The sequence below is a fragment of the Crinia signifera genome, chromosome 12 (genome assembly GCF_055691185.1).
Source record: "Crinia signifera chromosome 12, ASM5569118v1, whole genome shotgun sequence".
NCBI classification, from domain to species: domain Eukaryota; kingdom Metazoa; phylum Chordata; class Amphibia; order Anura; family Myobatrachidae; genus Crinia; species Crinia signifera.
Genome location: NC_139228.1, coordinates 11,087,378 through 11,113,194, shown reverse-complemented (window position 1 = coordinate 11,113,194; position 25,817 = coordinate 11,087,378). Strand labels below are relative to the sequence as shown.

Sequence of the window (25,817 nt, the reverse complement as noted above, 5' to 3'; positions counted from 1 at the left end):
AAGCTTCGTTTACGCATCAAAAATTATTTTTAGCATGTCATACATTTCCTCCCACCAAACATCATTATCAATAACCTGAAAGGGGGGGGAGGGGGGGGGGGGGGGACACATGGGTTGTCTTAGTACTTCAAGCTTAGAGAGTAAATTAGAATAAGACATTTCTTCACGGTTCAGTCTCCCTAATAACAAATAGACGTTTATGTTTCACATGATGTCTGATGTGCATTCCCTTCTATCAAGGGCGGTGTGACGTCAAAGATATTATAGATATCGGATGCTGCATTAATTCTGGTTTTGAACGTATGAATGGATCCCATTTGCGGGAGAACCCTTGGATAATTGTGTGGGAGGTTATTACAGAGTTGCATCGATCAAGATACATGTATTTTAGTAACAAACCATCTAATTCTAGTATTGTTGGGGTTGATCTAGAAATCCAGGCATTTAAGATAACTTTTTATGCGGTTTTACATAGTAGCGTCAGGAATGGTATAAGATGTTTATGTTGCGTGTCCAGTTTCCACATATCGAAGTTTGCGAATAGTAGTGGTAAAGGGTCATTTGTGATTTTATACCAATATTTCTTTCTTTCCACAGGACCACATATTATGGAAGGATGTCGCAGAGTGGATGCCACATTTTTCTGGTATGTTTGGGTCAAAGTAGCTATGTTGTTTCTGAGAAACATAGGCTCTGTAGACCGTTTTAATCTGTATCTCCTGTAGAACCGATGATTGTACAGTTTTGATTGGTTTATCCAATAAAGGTATATCTGAAAGCCAGGAGTTTGCAGCCTTATCTAATTCAATATACAGGGGTCTGTTTGCAAAGACGCAAACTAAAAAGCAAATGTGCTATTCAATTAATGTTCAATTTAGTACACAATAATAAATTCATACAAATGATGGTGTACTAAATTGAACGTTAATTGAATAGGAATAAGTGTAATTTTCCTTTTAATACTATAAGTCTAATAAAAGTTAAGTTTTTAAATTTATTCACCAATACATTTGAAATTGTTTATTTTCTAAGTGTGTGCCCAAAAAGCACATTTGTTTGCGTCTTTGCAAACAAACCGCTGTATATTCAGTTCAATTAACTGAATGTTTGGGAGCAACGCCAATCGATGACTACCAGAATTTATTCCCAAGTAGTTTAACATATTGCTTATTTAATATCTTCTCGACTAAATTAAACATATCACTCTGGTTTGTGCGGATCCACCCACCACTACGATTATCTAATTCAATGTCAGAAGCGGTCCTTTGCAATTCACTATAGACCATGCTCGATCTGAATCCGCTTATTTTAAATTTGTCTAGCCATTGGTGAATTAGGGAATGAGAGGGGATCGATGTTATGGCCGGTGTTATTGTGGCTGCATAATGTTGTAATTGTATCATGGGGAAAAAGGCAATTTACAGTAAGGCCATATTTCTCCTTTAGTATTTAGAATGAAAAGGGCTTGCCCCCTTGATCAAATACCTGCGTAATCAAACGTAGGCCTTCATGCGATTAAAAATCGGATTATTGACTCCTGGTGGAAACATTGGGTTTCCGCATATAGGGATCCACTCTGTTTGAAAAGGATCTTGTCCTAGTTTCGTAGTAATATAGTTCCATGCATAATATGTGTCCCTGCATAAGCAATTATAGTAGATATGGGGGGTATGGGAAAAGCAGGGCCTTATCTACCTCATATAATGAGTATGTATCCTCTTCTAGTAGCCACCCCAGGGCATAGCGGGATAGTAGGGATCTAGAATAGTTGGCTAAGTCTGGGAGTCCCAGTCCGCCATCTGTTCTGGGGGGGTTTTAGTTTAGGGAGTGAGATTTTTGGCTTTCCCCTCGCCATATAAAATTTGCTACAGGCCTGAGTCAAGGAAACCACATCTCTGGGCTTTAACTTAACAGGCAACATCTTTAGTGAATACATCAGTCTGGGAAAAACAACTGATTTCACTGCCTCTATTCTCCCAAGCATGGAAAGGGGCAAATCCTTCCATCCCTCTAGAGTTTTGAGGATTTTATTTATTTGGGGGTAGTTAATGGTGTACAAATTGTTTCTGTCTTTGGGGATTTAAACACCCAGGTATTTTATTTGTTGAGGTTGTATTTTGATAGTACTATAGCTCTCCGTTGTGTCAAACATCGGAGGGTTTCCTTTCAGAACTAATAGCTCCAATTTATCAATATTTACCCTATACCCTGAGAAGCTACCAAAAAGTTATAGGTCATTAAGGACCAATGGGATAGCATGTTGTGGGTGTGACCGTAGTAACAGCAGGTCATCAGCAAATAAGGACATACGGACATCAATCTGCGTGAGCATGATGCCGCTAAAGTATGGAGAGTTTCTTAGGGTGATCGCCAATGGCTCCAGCTGCAAGGCGAAGAGAAGTGGGGATAGTGGGCATCCCTGCCTTGTGCCTCTTAGTACAGGAAAGGGATCGGATACTGTGCCATTACATATAATACCAGATGCAGAACCAGCATAAGGTCTGCAATAGTGTGATGAATCTCTCAGGAAACGAGAACAGTCTCAGAGTGTCATACAGATGGTCCCAGTGCACCATGTCGAACGCCTTCTCAGCGTCTAAGGATAGTATGGCTCTTGGTACATTCGACACGGTGCACCGGGAATCCCCAAGAAATAGCTGATGCAACCTCTTGGTTAGTTATTTGGCTGATTAATAGTGTGGCCTGGGTCTCAGTCATTTGAGGTGTAGAAATATCACTCCAAAATTTTGCGGCATTTTATTGATTAGAATCGGGTCTAGAATAGAGAGGAGTATAAAAATCATTTAATAGAGATTTTAGCTAGATGCACTGGAGATTTTGACTAAGCAATGATAGTCTATGATCTAGTCAAAATTGCCTTGCCTGCACAGTCAATCTATACTAAGCAATCTCTGCTAGACAATATTGACTAAGCAGGAGAACAATAGGGAGATTTTGGCTAACATTGTAGGAGATTTTGACTATCTAGTCAAAATCTCCTGTTAAAAGTTCTCCGTGTGTACACCCCTTATGTGATTTTTCACGAAGATGACTACTCCTCTAGCCTTCAAATTATACAAGGAGGAGGTCACTACCTTTTGCGGTCTCTATGGGGGTCAGATGGGTCTCCTGCATAAACAATACATCTAATTTCAATTTGTTTAAATAAATTAAAATTCTCTTGCGTTTCACTGGGGAGTTGACTCCTCCCACATTCCAACTACCAAAACGTAACGACATCAATGCAATTTGTGTATATTAATTCAAACAATAAGACATCTTGCACTCATGTATATGAAATTTCTTAGGATACTAGTATAGGATAACACCATGGGAGATCGGGATTTCAGGACAGGGTGATGTATGAGGTAGGTATAAGCCTCATGTATACTGTGGGTAATGGGGGTGGGGAAATAATGCGTTAAGCAAACTTCCAACGATGAGAACATGGGAGAAATGTGTCACAACCACCATGTGTGACTTTAACTGCTCTTCCAGCCCGTGGCCCACCAGTAACAGTAAAACATGATAACAGTGTGAATATCATTTTTATCAATAACGTCCAGTGTGTTGGCAGCTCTATACTCATCTGCTTCCATCAAGAACCATCCTTACTACACCAATATATGTTAATGGATATATATCGATCAGTCAGAGGCCATCTGTCTCCCCGTCACTTGGCTCTTGTAAAAATCCCCTCTGCGGGTTGTTTCCGCAGCGGCGTTAAACCAGACATTGATGAGTCTAAGATAAGAAGTATGGTCTCAGTCTGTTCGAAACCAAGGAGGTGAGTGAAGCGGCGGCATCTCTGCTGTGAAAGTTCCTGTGGGATCACGATCATTTCAGTCAACAGAAAGGGGAGTCCAGGGAGATACGATGAGTGAGCAGTACTAATAGTCAGCAATATGACATTTGGTTTTGAGACTGTGTTGGTCTTTCCTCCTCATTCAGAAAATATTCAGCATCTTTAGCTGACATGAAGTCTCTGAAAGAGGTCCCATCATAAAATCTCAGCTTAGCTGGGTAAAGTAGCGCAAATTTGCGTTCCATTTTGATCAAACGGGAGCAGATCTGGGAAAAATCTTTTCTCTGCTTTGTGAGCTCTGCCGAATAATCTTGGAATAGCAGAATGTGGTGTCCTTCCCACTTTATATTACGTATTTTGCGAGAGGCGGACCAGAACAGCTCCTTGTGGAGGTAATTCAGTGCTTTAAAAAATTACTGTTCTTGGACAAGCGCCCTCTTGAGCGGGCTGTGGTCCTAGCCTATGGGCGCGTTCGATAACCAGGTCTGTGCATAAATGTTTTATTTGCAAAAGCTCAGGGAGCTTGATTTTTATAAAGTGGAATAGATCCGGCCCCTTAGATGTATATATTGTTACGCAGTGATCCATTTTCCAGATCTTGTAATATATTGTGTAGAACCTGGATATCTGTAGTGTGCTGGGAAACAATGGGTTTAATTTCAGCAATATCTGCAAAACACTCTCCAACCCTACACTCCGTCTCCAGCACCTGCTTCTGTAGTTGTGCTATTTGCCTATTAATGTCAGCTGTCTGCTCCTTAAGCAGCGGCCCCATAGCCTTTCTTATTGCATCAATAAGATCTCCCTGTGTGACCGAGTTGTCAGCATGTGTGAGTGCTGTGTCAGGCTGAGCTGGGAAGGAGGGCATGGAGTCGCTATCAGAGGCCCCGGACTGCTCAGGCTTCCGATTTTTGCAGCACGGTGGGAGAGGGGTGTGTGGGTCTGCTGTCAGGTACCCGGTGCTTACCGCCGGCGCCATCTTGGATTCTGAAGTGCGCACTGCTCCGTCTTTCAATGTGCGGTTCCTGGATCCCGGCATGGTATGTAGATAGTGCTGGTGTGTTGTATTGGGCGTTTGGAGGCTATGGCAGCCGTGGGGGGTTAATGTGGGCTGATCGGGCAGCGGAGCTGCAGATGCTGCTGCTGCTTATTCCGCAGCCGGAAGTCTGAATTTCCTACTTATTTACTCTGCGTTATTAGTGTTCTTAGAGAGTAACCTGCATAAGCCGGTACGATGCACATAATACAGTTATTGACTCACATAAGCCCTACATTGGTAGATTACCTGCCATTATCTATCAAGCCCCACTTGCACATAGCATGTTGTTTATCATTTCTCATAGATTCTTAGGTACCGCTGTATACAGATAGCCAGCAAGTAGCACTTATGCCCAGTTATTATCATGTTATGCATAATCCACAGCGGTTATCATGTAAATCTATTTGTTGATTACTGTACACCATTACTGTTTCTAGGTTTCCATGGTGAAGGGGACACGTAATGACGCACATGCGTGTGACGTCATACACTAGCGCCGGCCGACCGGGAGAGCGGTCCCATACCCGGAATACGCCTGCACATGGGGTGTATAAAGGAAGTTTGTCTTTTCCTATTTTATTGTTATGACCTGAAGAAATTGCCCATTAAAGAGGCAATGAAACGTCATCCTACAATGTCACGTTGAAGTGTCCTTTTTTACAAGACGCCTGGAGTGCTGCTTCCCTCCTCATTGCTCTTGATGCGGGCACCCGGCGCAGCAGAATTTTTTTTTTATTACTCCGTTCAATGGCACATAACCCTAGGTCTCGGCCACCCTAATAATTACTACATTAATTGGAGTAATTGACACTCAAAAAATACCAAATGAAAAATGCACGTGGAACTATTGACTGTCTACCCAGAAATAACTCCATATATAATCATGCGCTGACTGTTTAGACTCTATAACGAGGTACAATAATAACGACCCACCTTTAAGCTCGCAGTGCACAAGTGACACACATCTTTTGTTCCATTTCTCGTCCGTGAACCATAAGGCATAATCTCCGGCATCGCTGTACTGTAAATTTTTGATGGTGGCGCATCCGCGTGTCGTATCCATGACAACCCTCTCCTTGTATTTACCATAGATCTCAGGAGGTTTTCCTTTGCAATAATACGTAAGAACGGCTGAATCGAACATATGATCCAGGAAGTAGTCTCTGCCAGTGTCACAGGTCAGATTGCAGACGGTCAGGTCAGCAGACACAGCCACATAACGCGTTTCTGCATAGTCCGACCCGCATAGGGGAACCATACCAAACAGGAGAACTGGAGAAGAGAAGTCAACCATTAGAAGTGAGCAACAGAAGAGCAGAGTATTTAACAAACTTTCTCCAAGATCCTGTCCACTGCTCTCTGCAAAACTAAACTGTATAAGGCAGTCATGTCCAAACTGTGGCCCTCCAGCTGTTGTGAAACTACACATCCCAGCATGCCTTACAATAGTTTAGTTTTCCTATTCCCTAATAGCAAAACTGTGGCAAGGCATGATGGAACTTGTAGTTTCACAACAGCTGGAGAGCCACAGTTTGGACATGCCTGGTATGTCTAACACCCACTGTATAAAGGACATGCGTGTTAGATCCAGTGCTCATTGTACATGTACCATACACTCCTGTACCACAGCCAGCTACAATGTCCCATTCCACATCCCATCGTATTAGGAAGAGGGCGAAGGACTCAGAAAGCACGTGACAGACAAGTAAAACCACAATGGGGAAGAGGACGACCGGCATTCTCTGCCAGAGACGCTAAACACAGACTGAGGAATGCGCTGGGGCAAAATTCGGCCGTGGATTTCTTAGTTAATTTACAACAGTTAAAAAATGCAGGGCTAGGAGTGAAGTGAGGATCTGCCCTAAGTCTTCTAATAATTTTCTATCCATTGGCCTCTACCCACCAGGCAGGACCGTGGGTCCCACCAACCAAATCTGGAGCCAGCGTGGCATCTATTGGAACTTAAACCGTTTATAAAATTCCTTTTGTGACAAATTTCACAGCAACTAGCGTAGCATTACCCCAGCCCTCAATGCCTTATGGCCTATAGTGACCAGTGACAAAAGCCTGCCGTGTTTTTCAAACACATCTCTCATTACAAGCTTCAAGAGAGGCAGAAATATTAGAGATATGGTGGCAAAAACTAACATTGTTCCTATTGTGACACCAGGCACTAAAACGAAGGCACCAGGGTGTTACAAATGCCCGTTTTGTACTACCTGTGGCTTCCTTATAGATAGTTCTTATTTCAATCATCCCCATACAGGTTTAAATTCAAAATACAACAAGTGGTATTGTACCACGGCTTTAGTCATTTGGCCAAACATCCAGAACATTCCATGAACGCATGGCTCTCCACAGGTCAGCAATTAAAGCCAGCCTTTCTGGCAAACCAATTAACCAACCTGTGGCCTGCCACTTCAAAAGTCATAATCATACATGAACAAGTTTGAGATATCAAATTATGGAACATGCACCCATCCCGATTAGAGGTGGTGATCGTTCTAAAACACTTTTACGTAGGGAATGCTTTTGGATTCACACATTAGACAGTGTATCCAAGAGGCTTAAATGAGATACATCTTGGAATATCTTTTTGTGAAACAAACAGGTTAACACATGATCAATATATTGTATATCCCCTCATTCTGGTTTGCTATAAAATATTTTTCACATTTCTTTCATTTGCTATATTATTTGGTAACATTTTCATTATGAAATAGCATACCCCTTCTAATAATTTACCAAATTCAAATAAAACAGAAAGACAATAACGAAAAAAGGGAGACTGGTATTAGTATACCTTTAATAGAATACCTTGACCGTATAAATAAGTGAATATACAAATAGTATCCATACATAATAAAGTCCACTCTTTGTTATAAAATGATAGAATACCTCAATCCCTTTTAAAAAATTAAGCCAGCAAGCAGCAAGGTTGATATTAAATGACTCGGTGCTGACGTCTACATAGACAATATACCAATTTGGGATTTTTTTGAGATTCCCTGGTCAGACAGGTCCATTATTCTCCTTAAAATAACTACTTTTTGCTTAATTTAAGCTTCGGTTTGGTTTTTTACAGGTTTTTAGAATTTTATTTATTAGATTAGATTTAGATTAGATAGATCCTCTATGTGTGCCAATTGGAAATTTTCATATGACACATATAGAAAGTATTGTATATGCTTGTTCCGTTTTGAGAAGCTGTCTTATTTGGCATTTCCCTTTGAACATTCCGCACACTAATGTTAGTTTTAGAACATTGCAGTTGTAACATTGTATAATACCAGTGGCTATCTCTTGTTACAATGTATTCATGGTATGCTGATATATGTATTTTATTGCACACTATGTCTCAATCACTGAGACACATATATCTATTGCCGCGCAGCTGGGCACAACACCGACGGGGCAGCTGAGTAACGGGATGCTAAATACGTTGCTGGGTAACTGGATGACATCATTCCCGACTCGCACCGCCCGCTTCCCGGCGTCTGACAAGCTGATGCACTAAGCTCACAGGTATTTAAATGGGATTGGTACGAGATCCCGGCAATGGGTGGGGGGGTGGGGGACGTGGACCTCCCCCATTGTGGGCTTGCTGCGCAGCGGGCCCTGTGCCTCGCTGCGCTCGGCACACTGATTTATTCTCCCTCCTGTCATGGACACCCATAGAGGAAGAAAGTGTCGGGATTTTGACCGCCGGGATTCTAACTGCATCCCATTTTAATGTGCACTTTGGTATTACTCTGCTTGTTTTGTTCCAAGTTTTTACTTCTATTAGTGGTCCTGATGAAGGGGCTCCGGCCCCAAAATGGTCGACCTTCATGAGTACACATCATCACGATTGTTGTTTTTGACTTTTAATACAATTTATACAGTTTTGCAAAAGTCCGGGGAGTGAATATATATATATATATTTTAACAGTCTCTTACATAGCGCTTACATATTCCGCAGCGCTTTAAAGAGAGCCCCAGTGGAGCTTACAATCTATATTTCCTACCACATGTACACGCACACAGACATTCTAGGGTTAATTTTGTACGGAGCCAATTAACCTACCAGTATATTTTTGGATTGTGGGAGGAAACCAGAGTACCCAGAGGAAACCCACACAAGTACGGGGAGAATATACAAACTCTGCACAGTTAGGGCCATGGTGGGAATAGAACCCGTGACCTCAGTACTGTGAGGCATTAATGCTAACCATTACACCGTCTGTATATGTGAGAAAAGCCGGCACTTCTTCACTCGATAAACAAGTACATGCACCCGGTGCCCTCCCTAGGCGGTGATCCTAGCCAGGGTCCGCATATTTACTTCAGTGGATTGGGCGACACTCAGACGACTTCAAATAAATAACTGGAGACCCCACAGGTACAATTGAAGATCTAAGTTTCGAGATTTATTATCCGGATGACGAGAATAAATCTCGAAACGTAGATCTTCAACTGTACCTGTGTGGTCTCCAGTTATTTCTTTGAAGTTGTCTGAGTGCCGCCCAATCCACTGAGACAGAGAGATAGATAGATAGATACAATGAATGGAAGTGTGTAACTCATGCCAGGGAAGTCTGCTTTCTCAATTTCATTCAATAAGTCCTGAGCGCTGCACCTATATTATTTTTTTATGAGAGCACCGGCTACACTTGTTTATTGTATTTGGGAATGGGGAGTGTATTTGGGGGGTTCCAAACCTCTACTCAAACTACTACTATCGCTCACGACCCAGAGTGCGGCCTGCGCAGCGTGATAGTAAGAGGTCATGCTGCACTGTCGCATCGCCACTCCCAGCAGCACCACCCACATGCTTTCCTGCTGCCTCGCACCGAGCCCGAAGCGTGGCGAGCGCAGCGAGCCCCGCGTGGGGACGCGGATACCTGTGAAGCCCGCGAGGGGACGCGTAAAGCTGTGAAGGTATCCACGTCCGCTCGCCACGCTTCGGGCTCGGTGGCTCGCCACACTATATAAAATCAACTCCACGCCGACGTGGATAGTGGGGGTATGAAAAGGTCAGAGGACGCGTACTGCCGCCGCTCGCCACGCTTCGGGTTGGCGTTGATAGTGGGGTGGCTTTAACAATGGGGGTCATTTAGCCATCAGGGTGGGTATACAATTAAAAATGGGGTCTGTGGGGCCATTTCACATATGAAACCGGCATCTGGGTGCCTTCACATATTAAAATCGCATCAAATCGCATCGCATGCAATACAATAGCATACAATGCAACGCGATTTTCTCTTCAAGGGAAATCGCGTCAAATCGCATGCTTAGGGTACTGGCATACAATTTCAACATCGGGCGCCCAGATAAGTCACAAGTACCGTATAGTGTGTGTGTGGGTGCAGGGTTAGCAGTGATACTATAGTGTGTGTGGGGAGCGGGTGCAGGGTTAGCGGTGATAGTATAGTGTGGATCGGGTGCAGGGTTAGCGGTGATAGTATAGTGTGGATCGGGTGCAGGGTTAGCGGTGATAGTATAGTGTGGATGGGGTGCAGGGTTAGCGGTGATAGTATAGTGTGGATGGGGTGCAGGGTTAGCGGTGATAGTATAGTGTGTGTGTGGATGGGGTGCAGGGTTAGCGGTGATAGTATAGTGTGTGTGTAGATGGGGTGCAGGGTAAGCGGTGATAGTATAGTGTGTGTGGGGAGTGGGTGCAGGGTTAGCGGCGATAGTATAGTGTGTGGGGAGCAGGTGCAGGGTTAGTGGCAGTACAGTATGTGTGGATGGGGTGCAGGGTTAGCGGTGATAGTATAGTGTGTGGGGAGTGGGTGTAGGGTTAGCGGCGATAGTATAGTGTGTGGGGAGCAGGTGCAGGGTTAGCGGTGATAGTAAAGTATGTGTGTGGGGAGCAGGTGCAGGGTTAGTGGCAGTACAGTATGTGTGTGGATTGGGTGCAGGGTTAGCGGTGATAGTATAGTGTGGATCAGATGCAGGGTTAGCGGTGATAGTATAGTGTGTGTGTGTGCGTGTGTGTGGATCGGGTGCAGGGTTAGCGGTGATAGTATAGTGTGTGTGTGGATCAGGTGCAGGGTTAGCGGTGATAGTATAGTGTGTGTGTGTGCGTGTGTGTGGATCGGGTGCAGGGTTAGCGGTGATAGTATAGTGTGGATCGGGTGCAGGGTTAGCGGTGATAGTATAGTAAGGATTGGGTGCAGGGTTAGCGGTGATAGTATAGTAAGGATTGGGTGCAGGGTTAGCGGTGATAGTATAGTGTGGATCGGGTGCAGGGTTAGCGGTGATAGTATAGTGTGGATCGGGTGCAGGGTTAGCGGTGATAGTATAGTGTGGATCGGGTGCAGGGTTAGCGTGATAGTATAGTGTGGATCGGGTGCAGGGTTAGCGGTGATAGTATAGTAAGGACTGGGTGCAGGGTTAGCGGTGATAGTATAGTAAGGATTGGGTGCAGGGTTAGCGGTGATAGTATAGTGTGGAGCAGGTGCAGGGTTAGCGGTGATAGTATAGTAAGGATTGGGTGCAGGGTTAGCGGTGATAGTATAGTGTGGAGCAGGTGCAGGGTTAGCGGTGATAGTATAGTGTGGAGCAGGTGCAGGGTTAGCGGTGATAGTATAGTAAGGATTGGGTGCAGGGTTAGCGGTGATAGTATAGTGTGGAGCAGGTGCAGGGTTAGCGGTGATAGTATAGTAAGGATTGGGTGCAGGGTTAGCGGTGATAGTATAGTGTGGAGCAGGTGCAGGGTTAGCGGTGATAGTATAGTGTGTGGGGAGCAGGTGCAGGGTTAGTGGTGATAGTATAGTGTGTGTGGATCGGGTGCAGGGGGTAGCGGTGATAGTATAGTGTGCGTGGGTAGTGGGTGAAGGGTTAGCGGCAGTATAGTATGTGTGGGGAGCAGGTGCAGGGCTAGCAGTGATAGTATTGTGTACGTGGGTATTGGGTGCAGGGTTAGTGACACCGTGTGTGGGAAACAGGTGCAGGTTTATTGTCTCCTCGACAATTTCCACACCTACTTCTAAACTGATGCTGATTTTAGTTCTACCAGCTATACCCCTATTTATACTGTATTTTTCAACACACCCTGTACGCTACCTTGTAATTTTTTTTTGTTTTGTTTGCTATGTACGGCGCTGCGGACACTTTGCGGCGCCTTATAAATAAACGCACTACTACTACTACTACTAGTGTGCGAAAGAAGCAGGGTTAAGGGTAGTGTAGTGTGTGAGGAAAGCTGGTGCAGGGTTAGTGGTACTGTAGTTAAGGTAGTGTGTGGGGAGTGTGTGCAGTTTTAGAGGTAAAGAGTTAGGGATAGCACCTGTCCTGTGCCTGGTACATGGACAGAGCTGCATGTGTAAGTAAGTATAATTTATATAGCGCACTTTCTCCAACAGGACTCAAGGCGCTTTGCAGACATTAAAAATCAATGCACATAATACAGAGGATATTGGTAGTACAGAAACAGACAAAAGAAACCCTTAAGTATAATGCAGGATTGGTGTAGCATTTTGGATAATAACTTCCATGGGTTGTGTACTCCTCCCTGACAAGGTACCAGGTGCGGCAGCCATTTTAGGCGCTCTGCGTAGGATTACCCTGGGTGGAATAGATTACCCCTAAAATAAATTAGCCAAAATGGGTGATTTCAGTGAATACTCAGGTCCATGTATTTTTCATCCCATCCACAAGTGCACCAGATGAGGCAGCCATGGTGGGCGCACTACGAAGGTTACACTGTAGGAGGCGAGCTATACAAGCACCCAATGCATATACTGCTATTAAGGACTAATTCGTTTAATTGGAAACTTCCAATTACTTAGTCAAAAATTGCATTGAGAAAAAGTGCTGACAATTTTTTAAAAATACAGATTATAGGTTTTAACTGAGCTGTGTACATAGCTCTCCATTCTCATTATACTGATCTTTCGGGTTTATTCAGACCTGATCACTGGGCTACTAATTTGCAGATCCGTGCAATCTGTGTGTGTGTTTATAACCTACTAATGCAATAACTGCCACTCAGTAAGCAGTGGCATAACGATGGGACCGCAGATTCTGCGGTGGCTTGGGGGAGCCAGTGCCAGCGGATTCTGCCGGGAGCGCCCTCCATGGGGCCCCCGGAAAGTTGTTTTACCAGGGCCTATGATTTCTCTTGGCAGCCCTGCGTACATACTACACATAATACACTACCGCCACTACCCTGCACCCCCACATTACATTGCTGTTGCTCTGCACCCTAGTCCCGCACACACACACTACTAAACCACCACCACTACCCTACACCGCCCTGCACCTCTCTTCCGGCAGACTACACCACTGCTATCCTGCAAGTTGCAACCCCTTTCCCGGCACACTACTCTGCTGCTACCTGGCATCCCCCTTCCTGCAAACTAGACCGCTACTTTCCTGCATACTACAGGTGCTACCTTGCACACTACATCGCTCCCCCCCAATATACATAACACTTTAGTGTGGCAGACCTCCCAACATGACCCTCTTCAGGAGGGACACAATGCTCTGTTCCTGGACTTCCCTGGTAATGTAGGATTGCCAGCACCTGTGTTGAGCTAGGTAATTCATAAGAAAGGTGTTGGCAATCCTACATTACCAGGGAAGTCCAGGAACAGAGCATTGTGGGGTAGATTTATTATCTGTCGTTAAGGGGCATATGCTCTATCCCCGTGCTTTTAAGCAGGGGATAGCGCATCCCCTGATCTATCACACCGGCAATGCAGGGCCTCTATCGGCGGTGTTGCGGAGGAGGCGGCTAAGCGCATGTACTAATTTTAGTACTGTGCGCATCAGTCCTACCTAATTTATGAATCTTCTTTTAGCACATTCGTTGCTGTCTCTCCCCCATGTCCATAACGCCACATTTTTCGGGCGCTGCAAACTTCTCTTCTTTGTTTTTTTTTGTTCTTTTCAATAAACTTTATTGATGTTGCGCCCGGGCACGCTGGAGCTAAGCAGGCTGCAGGGGAAGCATTGAGCGGACAGAGGAGAAAGGCTAATATTACCTTAAAAAGCAGGAATAATCTACTCCTCAGTCTCAGCTTCCCTGCTTGTCCCTGCTATCCATGGAGGGATGCAGGAGGGCTGGTGGTGGCTGCAATAGCCTCAGTCCAAAGTCACGGAGGGGGGCTGGAATCAGAACACACAATTACACAATGATAGAGTATTTCCAAACAGGGTCAGGATAAGTGTCCAGGTGTCGCTCAGAATAAGAGCGTCCACCGGGAGTGCAGCCCGTGTTACTCCAGGGACTCCAAGCACCCGGTGAACGCAAGCCAGCGGGACCCGGAAGTGCTTCGGTCTCTGTTGAAGCGACGCAGCAGACACCAGCAGGATACAGTTCAGCACCAGCAACGCGACGTGGGACGGAAGGACTGAGGACATCAGCGGGTATCAGGTAAGTGTTAGGTGCACCGCTGGGAAACTCAAAGAGGACACTCTTATTCTGAGCGACACCTGGACACTTATCCTGACCCTTTGTGGAAATACTCTACCATCCAGCAACAGCAGAGCTGAGAACTGTTCACTGTTTATCCCCACAGCAACATTCTCCCCAGAGCACACGGACTGCGTTCACCGCAGGAGGTGAAGCAGTGTGTGTTCTGATTCCAGCCCCCCTCTGTGACTTTGGACTAAGGCTATTGCAGCCACCACCAGCCCTCCTGCATCATTCCAAGAGGGACCCCTTCGCCTCTGTTTATACCCCACATGCTTGTGTGTCATTAATACACCCATGTTATTAAGTATAATAAACACCTTTATCTTATAACATTTTACATCACCCCATCAGCAAGCTGCTGACAACAATTTAAAGCCTGAGCGCTGGTCATCTCCTGTTTATAGTTTACCCTGGGTTTGGACATACCAGACTTAGCAGCCGGCAACCGAGGTAGAGCGCCCATCTCCCTCTTTCTTTTCTAATAATTTTTATAGTCAAAACTCTGGAGTAAAAAGTCTATGGCAGGTGAGGCAGTGCCTCACCTGGCTATCTTTTCTGCACATCTCTTATCAAAACTCAGTGAATCTCCAGCAGTGTATACTGCTGCACACGTGTATAATGCCGGCATGTACCCCTGGGCTCATATATTGTGTGCATATCTGGCTCTGGTACTTGCCAGGGACTCCTCAGCCATTTACATCACCGCGCATGCGCACCAGTTATCAGGGCCGGAGCTACCACTAGGCAGCTGCCTAGGGCGCTGGCCACTAGAGGGCGCCCCAGTACTGTGATCATGTATATTAAGTATTTTACTGGACTTCCTGAGTTGTAGGAGAGTCTGACACTTTTCCCCAGCACATTTTGCACATCAGAATGGTGTTAACCGGGCCTGGGAGCAGGTACTGTGGGTGATTGCAGGCTCAGCTTCCAGCAGCAGTTATGAGGCTTGTGTCCCTGCTCTTCTGCTTCCTGCTGCTGCTCTTCACACAGAGATCGTCTGGTAGCCCCGCCCCCTCCAGCACAAGAGTCGATTCCTAGGAGACCCTGCCAGCAGCCAGATCATCCAGAACAGGTGACTGGCAGCACATACTTTGTGTATTTGAGGGAGGGGAGGTGCAGGGATGGTTTTACATGTGAGTTGGGGGAAGTGCAGGGCTGGGGACATGGTGTTGCAGGGCTGGGGAACATGTGTGTTGGGGGAGGTGCAGAGCTGGAGAACATGTGTGTTGGGTAAAGTGCAGGGCTGGGGAACATGTGTTTTGGGGGAGGTGCAGGGCTGTGGAACGTGTTTTGGGGGAGGTGCAGGGCTGGGGAACATATGTTTTGGGGGAGGTGCAGGGCTGTGGAACGTGTTTTGGGGGAGGTGCAGGGCTGGGGAACGTGTTTTGGGGGAGGTGCAGGGCTGGGGAACATGTGTTTTGGGGGAGGTGCAGGGCTGGGGAACATGTGTTTTGGTGGAGGTGCAGGGCTGGGGAACATGTGTTTTGGGGGAGGTGCAGGGCTGGGGAACATGTGTTAGGGATGAGGCTGGGTGCAGGGCCTGGTTACATGTGAGTAAGGGAAACTGCAGCGTACAGGACAGGGGTACAGGTGTGTGAGGGATACTGGGGTACAGTTGTGTGAGGGATACTGGGGTACAGGTGTGTGAGGGATACTGGGGTACAGGTGTGTGAGGGATACTGGGGTACAGGTGTGTGAGGGATACTGGGGTACAGGTGTGTGAGGGGTACAGGTGTGTGAGGGATACTGGGGTACAGGTGTGTGAGGGAAATATATATATATAATATATTATAGTCCTGAGTGATCTGGCTCTTCCTTTGAAGTACATTGCTGTGCACCGGGTGCCTGCACAGAAATATATATATATATTATTAGAAGTTTTGCCTAGGGTGCCAAACCGCCTTGCACCGGCCCTGCCCGTTATGGGAGGAAGCGTATCCCCGTCGGGTGGGGATAACGCACTCCCATAACGAACGCATCATCAATAATACATTCGGGCGAACTGCGGGGCCGCTTCACCACGAAAAAGTGGTGAAGCGCAACTTGTTTCATAAAGAACGTTAACATGTTAATAAATCTACCCCTGTGTCCCTCCTGGAGAGGGTCATGTTGGGAAGAATGGGTGTGGTGGCTGGTTAGTGGTTACGGACTGCTGGGTCCCAAGGAAACGTGCACTCCTCCAGCGGCAGCTACTAGGAGAAAGAGGGAGGAGGAGGTGATGGTGGTGCCTCATTTACCTGACAGGAGTAGCGGGGACAGAAGGGCTCTGACAGGGGCGATCTTGCCGCTGCCTGTCGCACACCCGCTAACAGTGTGGATACATAGCGGCTGCTGCGCCTTATCTGAGAGCAGCGTCAATACCTGACGTCACCCAGCACCGTGCAGCGCATTCCCGGCTATGTGCCGCAGCAGCAGAACACGGGTCACCCCCGCTCGGGGACCGGGTGCTTCTCTGCGCGCAGGGGGCACTTACCGATCACCACTGCGGCCATCACCACGGGCGGCTCCCCTCATACAGCGGCGCCGGTAACACGCTGGAGCCTCCGATCACTGAGACCGGCAAATATCTCCTCAGTCCAGCGGCCGTGTGGTCCTGGTCTGTGGCTATCGGGCAGCGGCACAGCCGTGCGCAGTCCCAGCGGCTCCAGTCAGTACAGCCGTGCGCAGTCCCGGCGGCTCCAGTCAGTGATGGGAGAACCATCAAAAACAACTGCACGCACTCCTCAGTGTGCCTGTGCCCTGTGCCCGGCCAACCAACAGACACACCCCCGTGACGCCCATAGGCGGGGCCTCGGTCATAGTGGGCCGGGCGCTAGTATAGTGACCCTGGTCCCTTCATGGAAAGAAACAACGGGCTTTCCTATGCGCTGGGTCCATGTCTGCCGGGAGGGTATGTATAAATGTGTGGGAGCGAAGCGAGCCTACGAGGGTCCGCTTGTTCCGACCTTGCTTCTCCCGCCCTCCTCCCCTCCTCTCCCCGCCCCGCTCCAGGGGCTGGCTAGGGGCCAAGTGACAGTCATGCAGAAAGGTCAGCTACTGTCACATTACACACAGATGCAGGCAGTAGGCAGATGCTAACAAGCGTACGCATGGAAGTTGACACTGTCACACAGATGCTGAAACACAGACATACAGACAAATGCTGGCACAGACTTTTAACACACTGACAGGACACTGACTCAGTGCTTCCCAAACTATTTTGCATCACGGCACCCTAGATTATCAGAATCTTTGTCACAGGCAAAGATTGCTACCAAGAATTTCAGAAAACAATATTAAATTAAATATGTTGTGCTTATACTGTAATGTCATTCTTAGGTCCAGTTATGTACATTCACTTCTATTTATCCACATATTTTAAAACTGGAAGCCACAAGCACTGATTTTGCCTATTATATTGACCATAAATAATTTGAATCGGTTCTGGACCACCAAACCGAGGCACCCCTGCAAGTGCTCTGAGGCACCCCAGGGAGCCTAGGCGCACAGTTTGGGAACCCCTGCACTGACTACTAACAGATGCTGACACATTAACCCAGTGGCGTAACTATATAATTTGCGCCCCCCCGCCAAACTTTTTCGGCGCCCCCCCCTCCCCTCCCCATACCCATACCTGACAGAGCGCTGCTCCAGTCTCCGCTGCGCTGCTGCCCGGCCGCATCTGTGGTCACTGTCCCGTCACTCGCTCCCGGCGCCGGCTCCTGCTGATAATGAAAAGAGACTCTTAGAAAATGGCTGCCAAAACTGTCTGCAATACGGGGGCAGCCATTTTCTAAGTGTCACTTTTCATTATCAGCAGGAGCCGGCGCCAGGAGCGAGTGACGGGACAGTGACCGAAGATGCGGCCGGGCAGCAGCGCAGCGGGTAACTATAGCACCGCAGCCCCCCCGGCGCCCATAGTTACTCTGCGCCTCCCCGCCATGGCGGGGGCTGCGGTGGCCTAGTTACGCCACTGCATTAACCGATGACACACATACTGACGATGTAACGCAGACACTATATACCTCTCACTGGGGTAGATTTATTAATATTACTTTATCGTTCCTTAAGGGCGCAAGTTCGCTTCACCCCATTATCGTGGTGAAGAGAACCTGCCTTTTCGCCCGTATTTATTATTGTGTGGCCGCACGTTATGGGAGTACGTTACCCCCTCCTGCCGGGGATAGGCTCCCTCCCATAACGAATGACGCGTTGGCGTCCGGCGGCGTCTTCTGCGCATGCGCCGGATACCTTGGCCTCGCGTTGTGTACCCGGCGCATGCGCAGTTTTGTCTGCAAATTCAAACTGCGCATGCGCCGGGTAATGTTCGCCGGGGATGCTGTGTACCCGGCGCATGCGCAGTTTGAATTTGCAGACGCCGGAGACCAGCAAACGGCGAAGAGGAATACAGGAGAGCCACGCAGCGCCAGATAATTCTGGCGATATGCCCATGCGAAAAACAGAGGAGCGCGCGGCCATCCATCTAATTAATAAATAAGGTATTAGCCCGGAGCTCTGCAGCAGCTAACGCTTATACGTTAACCCTCCTGCCCCGCACCGCCGCTGTTAAAGTACCCGCACAGCGGGTGTGATAACTGAGGGGAAGCGCTATCCCCTGCTTTAGCGCACGGGGATAGCGCATATACCCCATAGCGCACATTGATAGATCTACCCCACTATCTCTTCCCTATGATTTCCCTACATCAATCATATAAATTTCCATCCCTCCCTCATTCACATACCAGGGCCGAAACTAGGGTTTCTGGTGCCCGGGGCAAGACATTCATTTAGTGCCCCCCCAATTTTTATATATATATATATATATATATATATATATATATATGCTTACAGACAGCAGAAGGGTGATATCAAACCAACAAACAAGACAATATATCATATATTATCATAAATAGGGACAGTGCGCGCCGAAGGCGTGCGCTAAAAATGTAGGGCATTTGGTTTTTTTGGGGGGGGGGGGGAGAGAAGTGGTGTGGTCACATAGTGGTATCAATTCACATTATTGCACACACCGTAATGCCCAGTACACATTACAGCACACACCGTTATGCCCAGTACACATTTCAGCACACACCGTAATGCCCAGAGCACATTACACCACAAACCGTAATGCCCAGTACACATTATAGCGCACACCGTTATGCCCAGTACACATTATAGCGCACACCGTTATGCCCAGTACACATTATAAGCAATGGTTAATTGCTGCTGCCACTGGATAGAACACTGTCCCTGAATGATACACAATATGCCACACACTGCAATGTCCAATATGTCACAAACATACCTCCCAACACTGGAGGCAGTTGAAGGAGCACACAGAAGTCGCAGCTCTCCGCCCTCCTCCATCCTCAGGCAGGCAGCGCATGACAGGAGGGACAGAAAGCAAGCAGGGGCTGGCTCAACGCGATGGGGGTGGGGGGGGGGGGGAGACCACAGTCCGGGAGCAGCAGCATCAGGCTCTGACTACGTGATGTGAGTGACAGCGGGGACCGGCGGCGGCATGCGTGCAATCGTGTGGGGTGTGCCGGCGGTCATTAGGAGGTGCCTGCAGGGCCGGCACCACCACTAGGCAGCTCTAGGCATTTAGGCCACTGGAGGGCGGAAGATGGAGCTGGTGTCGCCACCGCTGCATCGCTTATCCCCCCACACACACACACACACACACACACACATCTGGTGAGAAAACCCTCTGGTGCGAAACGATCGTCCAGACCAAACCGCCGTGCACGGCGGTGTCCGCAGCACATGATAGAACAGACGCATACCCGCACTTAATACCAGGTATTTCGCCGTCTCCCCGCCTCTTACCTTCTCTACCTGTCTGTAACAGCGCATGCAGCACGGGAGGGCAGAATCTTGGCGCTCACTATACTCGATGGTTTCATTACCCTGACCTGGTGCCGCTCACCATCTACCAATGCGGATTACCCGCACATGGATGGCAGCAGGGCAACAGGAACAATGGTAACACCATCCTGTCTATCTTTCTTTTTTACTCACTGCAAACTCTCATCTCTGGAGTGGAGGTTGGAGCAATCCCTGCTCTGTTAAGTAACATCAGGGTGCCCTCCTCACCCAGGAGACAGTAGACACCAGCCTATAACTATATCCCCAAATTGTCTTTCTCCTTAGTCAGAAGAGCTTGCCCACAATACCTATCAGCCCATCCCCATATGATGGCAGCTGGCAGTTGATGGTTTAGGTCAGTAAATAAAAAGGAGACTTTATTATGACCACCTAAAACCTACACTGCTTTATCCAGGTATAGTGGAGCTAAAGCAATCTGGTTGGAGTGACACACCCGGGAGACTTTAATTCTATACTTTGAAACCAGTGGCGTAACTAAGTTTTGTGCGCCCCCCGCCATTAGGGGGGGCGCCCCCCCGCTGCCGCCCCGCCAAGCACCCCCAATCCCCCGCTGCCCATGCAAACCCCCCCCCCCCCAATCCCCTGCAGCCTTACTTATCGCGCTGGTCCCGGCGGCTCCGTTCTTCTTCTGCTGAGGACCACCACAAAATGGCCACCCCCATACAGCAGACAGTTTCAGAGAACAGTGTGCTATATGGGGGCGGCCATTTTGTGGTGGTCCTCAGCAGAAGAACGGAGCCGCCGGGACCAGCGAGATAGGTAAGTCTGCGGGGGATTGGGGGGGGGGTTGTAACTATAGCACCGCAGCCCCCGTGGCCCCCACATGCACAGCGCGCCCCCCCCCCCCGCGCGGTGGCGGGGGCTGCGGTGCTATAGTTACGCCGCTGTTTGAAACCTTACCTTTGGAGATTGGAGAGACGGTTGCTTGATACTTTGATGCATAAAAGCCTTTTTTCTGTTTGTATCTTTCATTGATAAATTGACTTATCCATTGATTTTTGAATTCTGCAGACTTAAGGTGCCCATACACGTTACAATTATTGTATACAATATTGCATCTCATCGCATCTCAGGTTTGCGATAAGATGAGATGAGATATAGTACAAAAAGTATGTGCAGCACGTACTAGATCTCATCTCATCTGATCTCATCGCAAAACCGATAAGCGATGAGATGCGATATTGTATACAATAATTGTAACGTGTATGGGCACCTTTAGTAATACTAAATGGTTATTTAGCTCGACATTTACAATTATTCGATTAGTACTCTCACAGGCTACCTATACCAATTAACATAATTGTGTGCTTATTAATTGTTGACACCTTTATTTCTGGTAGGATTTATTGGATACAGAATTTTCTCACACTGAGATAGATTGTTTAAAAGGTTGATTAGTTGATGAACTTACCTTTAGCTGACAACTACAGGTACTTGTGTAGTATCACGGCTCCCATCGCATGCCATATGTTGTGGCATGAGATGGCATGCAATGCGATGCGATTTTTCCCGTTTTTGATGCATTTTTTAAAAATCGCATGCGATTTTGATCACAAATGCATCCAAATGCATTTAAATGAGTAGGAAACATGTTAAATGCACCCCAAATGCCATTTTTCACACTGTACCACCCCCACTATCAACGCCAACCCGAATCCATACCCCTTTTTATCAGTGATCACGAAAACCTCCAAAAATGCCACTTACACATTACGCCACACACCTTAATGCCACTTACACATTATGCCACACACCTTAATGTGAGGGAGGGTAATGAGGGAGGGATAGAAAGAGAGTGAAGGTGTTGCGGTCAGGGGGTGTGACAGAATCACACAGAGGGGCAGGGAGGAATGGTGACAGCTGCTTTGTACAGTAAGAGGACTGCCAGTCATCCTGCACATACTCCCTGGCACACTGCAGGACACCTGTGCTGCACCAATCGGAATTCTGCCCCATCCATTGTTTCTATAACTAAATAAAAGTACTGGCAGCAGCAACAGGAGGAACGGGGTGAGTGAATTCCCGGCACATGTATGGGCTTCTCTCCTACAGTCAGCTCTGCCTGTTAAGAGTTAATTAGTGAGCTGCAGCCTCTCTGCCAGCCGTGCAGTGAGGGGAGGGGGGACAAGTGGGCCAGTAACAACAGCCAGCACTCAGAGCCTGGAGGAGGCATAGGGATGGCCATCATTGCTATCGATGGCAATAGTTCAACTGGCCATCGGTAGTGCTGAACTGTGCAATGGATGACCATCCATATTTTTACCTATTGTGGGGGGGGGGGGGCCTTTGTGGGTGTTGGGGGCAGGGCTATGCTCCATGCCCCAGCACTTTGAAAATAAAAAAAGCAAAACACATACCTCCCAACTTTCAGGGAGACGGAGGAGGGACAGAGTGAGCCTCTAGCCATACCCCCAGCCCCCTGAAGCGGGAATAGACGCTGTGCGCATCATAGGGGGGACTCCCAACAGCCCCCCCCCCCCTAGCCGAGGGACACTGCTGGCCGTGAGAGGGACGCGGGAATGTCCCCGAAAACCGGAACATTCCCGCGGTTTTCGGGACTGTTGGGAGGTATGAAAACATTGTTTTGCTTTGCCATCAATGGAGAGAAACCATCTGGTTCTCCCCAATCAATTGCAAAATAGCAAAAGTATTTGACATCGGCCATAAACCATTGATGATTTTGAATCATCGATGGTCGATGGCCATCCCTAAGGAGGCAACAGTGACACACAGAGAGCAGCCCTGGGAGCAGAGCCGAATTTCCCATTAGGCAAGTGAGGCACGTGCCTAGGGGCGGCACATGTTTGGGGGCGGCACTTGGATGCCTGTGATAGTACTGTCAGCCCAAAATGTACCAATAACTGCAAAATATCCACTGTACTGTACTATATTCCATCTTAAATAGAGTGTAAATGGATAGGACATGCAGATACTGCCCCTATAAACTGTCCTACTTAGTAAACATTATTGTTGTGCCTAGGGGCGCCCTCATCCCTAAATCCGCCCCTGCCTGGGAGGTAGAAGAGGAGGGAAGTCTGCAGCCCGAGTCTAGCAATAAATCCAATAACATGACACAGCCAGGCAGCCTGTAGCTTCCCTCAGTCACCCCCCCCCCCCCCCCCCCTCAAAACGGACCACGCACCCCTCTTACCTCTACTTCCTGCCCGGGCCTTTCAGCACCTCTTCCCCTCTGACTCCCCTGGTCTTGGCCCCCAATGTTGCTTTCAGATCCTCGTGCTCCGTCCTCACTGTCCCACCAGCCACACACAGCTCTGTTCCCCCTGCTGAGCAGCTGCTTCTGTGTGCTCCAGCTGTCTGTTGTTGAGGCACAGTGCAGGAGCCAGCTTACGCAGCTTCCGTGCACTGCTGCCTATAACTCCACAGTGACAGGGCACTTTCGTTTTCATGCCTGGCAGATGTGTCACACGGCCATAAGTCACGCTGTGTCTTCTCTGCGGCCACATCACAAGGATGCGGGACAAGGGATCTACAGCAAAAAGATAGACAGCCATTAGATAGACACCATTAGTTAGACAAACAGAAAGGTCGACATGCAAAAAGGTCGACATGCAAAAAGGTCGACATACAAATAAATCGACAGTGTCTAGGTCGACAGTTAAAAGGTCAACATGTTTTTTTCCCCACTTTTTATTGACCCAAATGTCGACACAGTCGACATGGACACAGTTTGAAGTGAAACGCAACCCCTCGCATCGCTCGCAATGCTTCGGGCACACTATTATAATCTAACTCCACGCCGTAGTGGATGGTAGGGCATGAAATACTGCCTGTCGGCACATGTCGGCTCAAAAAAAAAAACAGTAAAAAAAAACATGTCGACCTTTTGACTGTAGACCTAGACACTTTCGACCTAATGGCAGTGTTGACCTTTTTGCATGTCGACCTTTCTGTTTGTCTAACTAATGGTGTCTATCTAATGGCTGTCTATCTTTTTGCTGTAGACAAATAGTCCGGATACCCATCACAACTGAGGAGGAAACAGATCCCTCAGCCCCTGACACACATATTAACGCCAAAATGGGCAGAGCGGGTCCCAGGGGATGCAGCCATTTATAAAAAATGAGTCCCTGCTGCTGTAAAGTGGGTAAAATGCACGCTATAGCGAGTATTTGTGAACCCTGTTAATGCATGCCAGTGTCTGGTTTGCTTTTGCTACTGCACTTGAGCAGTGTGTACTATTACCCAATTTATCATCTATGATGACCCCCAAGTCCTTCTCTACAGCAAAATTCCCTACAATAACTCCATTTCGCCTATAAGTAGGTTGTTCATTTTTGTTCCCATAATGAACTACTTTATATTTATTATTATTTTCCACCTTTCCACCCACCTTTCCAGTTTAATTAAGTCAATTTACTTACTCAATTTTGTGTCGTCCGTAAATATTGCAATTTTACTCACTATGTCACTTCCTATATCATTAATGAAGATATTAAACAAGGTGGGTCCCGATATTGAACCTTGCAGGACTCTACTTTGGACCTTACCACAGCTGGAATGTATGCCATTTACAACCACTCTCTGTCCTTGATTGTGCAACCAGTTTTTAATCCAATTACAAATTTTATCTCCTAACCCTAAATTACCTAGTTTTATTAATAACCTTTTATGAGGCACCGTGTCAAAATCTTTAGCGAAATCAAACAGTATTACATCAACAGATTTCCCTAAGTCCACCCCCCTACTGACTTCCTCATAGAAGCTAATTAAATTAGTCTGACATGATCTACTTTTGATGAACCCATGCTGAGCCTAAAGGCCCATACACACTTAAAGATTTTCATTTCAAAAGACTTTGCCAAAATCTTTGATAGCTATATCTTTCACCAAAGTAGTGCGTACACACTGAGCTATTTTCCCCAAAGAGCAAGAGATTTTCAGGAGGCGAAAGACTTTGCTGAAAATCTTTCATTATAAATGATCTGGGTTTGAATTCCAAGGGTTCCATATACACAGTACATTGGTGGCAGTGGGCATATAAATATATAAACATTGGTGGGCAGTGTTGATGCTAATTTATGATTTATGCATTGCTAGCACAGACCAGCAATGTATACGTTACTGCCAACACTGCCCACCAATGTTTATATATTTATATGCCCACTGCCACAAATGTATATTTACTTAAATGAAAACTGCCCACGTATGTATTTATTTAAATGGCATGCATGTACTAGACGGGGTGCGCATCTCCCCCCCCCCCCCCCCCCCCCCCGTGTGCCCCTGGAGCGACTCGGCCGCATAATTCCCCCGTGGAGCACCGCGCTGGCCGCATAACCCCCCCACCTCAGTGGAGCGGGTAAGCACCAACCAACCGCCTCCCCCCCGCCTGGGGCGCCCCGTGCCCTACACCGTCCCCAGCAGATCATGACGCACACAGCTGGCCACCAATGTTTATATTTTTATATGCCCACTGGCACCAATGTATTCATTTAAATGCACCAACAATATATTATATTATATTGGAAGAAGGCATTGTTAGAGTATATTAGTTCTCATTGCATACGGCTGTGGCCGGATAGGCTGTGGCCATAGTTTAGCTGTGGCCCTGTATTGAAGTGGACCGTTTTAAAGTGGGAAAACAGAGTCATAACTACAAGCGTTATACCTGCGTTACACCGAAGGAAAACTGAAGGCAAACTACTACAAATCAACAAAAACACACATGGACTGCATTG

General features: G+C 47.3%; 1 protein-coding gene across 3 annotated transcripts in view; it reads right to left on the bottom strand.

Annotated features, from left to right (window-relative positions):
- LOC146050203 (uncharacterized) overlaps window positions 1–23,484 on the bottom strand; it is a 33,585-nt gene extending 10,101 nt beyond the window's left edge. For 2 of the 3 annotated variants that reach the window (XR_014466281.1, XM_083167114.1), the window contains exons 1-2: window positions 16,724–17,122; window positions 5,778–6,116 (exon numbers count right to left, since the gene is read on the bottom strand). Coding sequence is in view for 2 of the 3 variants with exons in the window: in XM_083167114.1 (XP_083023240.1) it covers window positions 5,778–6,116; window positions 16,724–16,742 (358 nt within the window). In the remaining variant the exon portion in view is untranslated. Of the gene's footprint in view, window positions 1–5,777; window positions 6,117–16,723; window positions 17,123–23,269 lie in introns of those variants that run through there. The other variant, XM_083167115.1, reaches the window with a different exon arrangement.
- Window positions 23,485–25,817: the final 2,333 nt, after the last annotated feature.